The sequence below is a fragment of the Camelina sativa genome, chromosome 19 (assembly GCF_000633955.1).
Source record: "Camelina sativa cultivar DH55 chromosome 19, Cs, whole genome shotgun sequence".
Lineage (NCBI taxonomy): Eukaryota > Viridiplantae > Streptophyta > Magnoliopsida > Brassicales > Brassicaceae > Camelina > Camelina sativa.
In genome coordinates this window covers 16,047,342-16,051,849 of record NC_025703.1, presented here as the reverse complement: position 1 = coordinate 16,051,849, position 4,508 = coordinate 16,047,342, and the positions used below count along the sequence as shown (strand labels likewise).

General features: G+C 35.9%; 2 protein-coding genes across 2 annotated transcripts; one reads left to right on the top strand and one right to left on the bottom strand.

The window, feature by feature from the left end:
* LOC104766487 lies at positions 1,383-2,048 on the top strand. The gene has a single exon (XM_019241223.1). It carries the CDS (start codon positions 1,500-1,502, stop codon positions 2,046-2,048), a length of 549 nt encoding a protein of 182 aa, XP_019096768.1. The 5' UTR covers positions 1,383-1,499.
* Positions 3,307-4,246, bottom strand: LOC104767874. The gene is made up of 2 exons (XM_010491840.1): positions 3,966-4,246; positions 3,307-3,622 (listed from the first exon to the last, which is right to left on the bottom strand). The coding sequence occupies exons 1-2, from the start codon at positions 4,244-4,246 to the stop codon at positions 3,307-3,309; spliced, it is 597 nt and encodes a 198-aa protein (XP_010490142.1).

Genomic DNA, 4,508 nt, shown 5'->3' with positions numbered 1-4,508 from the left:
TTTTTATGGTTATTAAATAAAATTAAATTAATTAATATAAGTTTTTTTATATATAAGAATCTGTGCATTCGCCGGATATAACCTAGTTTGATATATAGTACAGTTTACAAATTTACCGGATAATAATAACGGGTTATAATGTACTATTTCTGATTTTACAAAATTGACCTATATATTTGAAGATAGAAGATAAATTACGAAAAATATTGACTTCGAGGTTTTTATCTGCATAACAACGCTAGTTCTGACCATTGGGGCAAACTTAACTCTACATTGTACACGAGACTCGCTAGCTCCATTGGTTGACGACCATAATTAATCATAAGTCCGTTTGTTATGAACAGTACATCCTAAAACATCAATGTGATAAATTATTTGTGATCTTGAGCCCAATTTGCTATTTTGTGAGTTTCAAAGTAATTCAAGAAAATTTACCAAAGTTAGATATCAACTCTTCAAGAATCGGCGACTGTTTATTAGATTATTAATCCTCTATAAGAGATTACATAATTCCACAATTTTAACCAAATAAATTAACGGATCAAAACAAAGTAGCGAATAATTTCAACACACTTAAATGTTAAGAAGTAAACAAACAAATATTAATAAGGATTATATTGTGGACGCATTATCTTTGGTTTTACTATATCTCAAAAGTTTATAGTTTAGAAGTAAGTGAGATGACGCCAGATGGTGGCACATGGCTTACCAACTTTCTATGCCTTGGACAATGTACACAAGTTCAAAGCTCAAGGCTTTTGGCCTTTGAATACTCCAAGAGAATCAATTTCAGATGCTCAAATTATTCTGGTTTTTTATTTGTTGGATATATTACACAGGGCACACATCTACTAATTTTGATAAGTAAATTAATGGGCAATTTAAAGTCTATATATATTTAAGAGTACTACAATGAAGATAAATTGTCCAAAAGTTATTTAGGCCATCTCATTATAATCTTATATTCTTATGTGGAACAAATAGCACTCTAAGGTTTCTGTAACAAACGTTTGAATGTGGGTTGATTATCCTGATCATGACAAATTTTATTTAAAAAGTTCACAAGTTAGATGCATTTTATTTATTTAGTTAGAAACTATGCCTATTAGTACCACATGAGAGTAAAACTATTCGAAATTATATAATTAGTCGGTAACTCCGAAATATTGGAGAATCGGGAGTTGTGAGTGCAGGTCGGAGCTGTTGCTCCTCAAATCCCGAAGCAAAACAAACAATGGACTGGTTTCTGGTTTTGTGTTTGCGTTAATATAATCAATCCTGCATTTACCTAGAGCGGTTTTACTACTAATAGCCGGGCGGTATTACTATTAATAGCCTTTCCATTTTGATGTTATTCCTAAATATAGATACAGAGCCTTTTCTGATTAAGAATCCAAAGCCTAGTACGTGCTTAAGTTCTTACATCAACCCACTTATAGGGTTTTTTTCTTTCCTTTTTAGGGTTTCCTCTATCTAATATTATTTGAGAGTACTTGGAAATGAATCTTGAGAAGAAAAGAGAAGAAGAGTACTGCTTAATGAGTTTGGCTTCAATTTTGTTGAAGAGACCTTTTTCATGGCTCTCTCTCTTCGCCCCTCCGCTTCTTCACATCCTTGGACTTCGTTTCTTGCATCTCATCCTTACTTGTGCCGCTTTGTTCTTCTCCTCTTTCTTCTTCCCAGTCTCACTTCCTCCTCCCCCATTCCAATCATCAAAACATAGTCAAGAACAACATCAAGATCGAGACTATGTTGTCACTGAAGATATAACACCAAAATCGGAGGAAAATCCCGAAACCACCAATGGTGAGAATGAAGACAACGCAATCCCCAATGATGAGAGCCTCATAGAGCTGTCTTTACCGAGTGGTCATTACGTTGGTCACCACTACACCAGTAATAAGAATCATCTCTATCTCCAAAACAACAAAGTCCAAGATTTCAGGCTTTTTGATCTATTCAACGATTTCATGGAAGAAGATAACCTCATTGAAATCGATATCTCCATTGGATCCATTAAGTATTCAAGGTTTGAGATCAAAGCTTGATCTATATACATTCAATGACTTCAATGCTTTCTATACCTCTTTTTTTTTCCTCATCCGGGATTTCGTTGTATCACATGAATAACTCGTGAGTGTAAATTAATATTTGATTTTTTTTTGCACTTCATTGTGCTCTCTGTTTTGTGTTATATATATGTTGGTAATTTAATTTGGTTTATGATATATGCCTTTGTGATAAATATCAAATCTACTATCTTTTGTTTTTCTTGAAAACGGAGTAATTAAGTTTGATTTAATTTTTGTTAGTAGTTCAATAATTTACGTGATACATGGTGGACCTGGCTGCGATACTACATTTTAGATGGAATTATAATCAAGTTTTTGATCCAAATAGTTTACCACCTGAGGTTTCCATAATGAGTTCAAGGCCTAGACTTCCACTTTCTCTCGCAATGGTTTCTTTCCGAGTAAACAATTAAAAAAAAAAAAAAAACATAATAGAAAGCAAATATGGCAATTTTTAATGGCCATATATTGATGCTAAATTATGTTGGGACTATTATAATTGCTTAATTTAGGAGAACACTAGAATTGAAGCAATTCGCGCAAAATTTCTTTTATTTATACGATCTGAATATCTTGTATCCAAAGGTGCTTGATAAAACGTTTAAACTAATTTTAATTGAGCTTTTCTTTTTCCACCTCACCTAGTGAATTGAGATAGAGTGAATCACTCTGATAAGAAAAGAACTATGAATTGATTCCTCTTTTCTATATCGGTTCTGTTACAATCTGTAACTGTAACCAGAACATCACTCTTACTCCACAGTAGTCCATATGACTCTGTTTACACACTCACAAATCACATGCCTTCTCCAAAATAACAAACACAGAGTATTTATATGGCTAATTGAACACGTGTTCCTCTCTTCAAGCTTCGGTCGCACGTGCTGCACGTCTAACATAGGTATTATACGGCTTATCAATACCTCCCTTTCAACACGAAGCTTGTCCTCAAGCGCTAATGTGGGAAATTTGGAAGGCCTTGCCAATGCACCAACACTTCTAACTTCCCCTCTGTGTTATAACGAGTATCTAACACCTCCTCAGGCATAATGACCAGCTCATCAGAAGCATTAAAATCGACAGGAAGAGGTATCACATGATGATGCTCTCCTAATACTTTTTTAACCTAAGAAACATGAAACACTGGGTGGATTTTTGAACCCTCTGGCAATTGCAGCCTATAAGCGACCTTCCCCACACGCTCCATGACTTCATACGGCCCAAAGTACTTGGCTTAAAGTTTCTGGCATATGCGTTTAGTGACAGAGTTCTGCCTATAAGGACGCAGTTTCCAATACATTTCCAAGCAACGGTTTAAAACTTCAGTTTGCCCATCCGTTTGAGGATGAAATGCGGTGCTATACTTCAGTTTGGTTCCAGCTAAACGAAAACATTCTTTCCAAAAAGCACTCATGAAAGTACTGCCACGATCAGAAACTATTGAAGCTGGAAACCCATGAAGTCGGACTATCTCTGCGATGAATTTACTCGCCACTTCAGGAGCAGTGAACGGGTGGTTAAGTCCCAAGAAGTGCCCATACTTGCTCAGTCTGTCAATCACAACTAATATCACGTTCTTACCTTAAGATGTGGGTAGTCCTTCAACAAAATCCAGAGAAACATTTTCCCAAATCTGAGTTGGTAGTGGTAGAGGCTGTAAAAGACCAGCGGGAGACAAGGTAGAATATTTGTGTCTCTGACACACTTCACACTCAGCCACAAATTTCTGTATATCCTTGAGTATTCCTTCCCAGTGAAAAGACTGGTTAACCCGTTTCATGGTCTTCAACACTCCAGAGTGCCCCCCCCCCATCAAGCTGCTATGATATTCTTCTAATATCAAAGGAAATAAATTGGGAAGATTTGGGTATGACTAAGCGGTTCTTAAACAACAAGCAATCCTCTCTGATCTCATAACTATATTTTTCTTGTGGTGTTGATTGACACGCCTTTAAAAGCTCCTGAATCTTCTCGTCATTATCAATCTCCATATATAAGTCTTGTAATTGTAAAGGTGTTGGAACTGTCAACGCCATTAACCACTGACAAGACAGTGTACCAAGAGGTTGTACCATTCTTGACAATCCATCCGCTGCCTTATTATCAATTCCTGGTTTGTACAATATCTCAAAATCATAGTGAAGCAGCTTCGTTAACCACTTATGATAATCCATTGTCACCTCTCTCTGCTCCAGTAAAAATTTTAAACTCTTCTGATCAGTATGAACCACAAACTTCCTTCCCATCAAGTAATGTTTCCATTTTTGTATTGAAAGAACTATTGCCATTAGTTCTCTTTCATAAACTGGTTTCAACTGTTCTTTTGGAGTTAACCCATGGCTGAAGTAAGCTATGGGTCTTTTGTTTTGCATTAACACTGCTTCCAACCCATACCCTGAAGCATCAGCTTCTACACAAAATGTTTTCTCAAAGTCT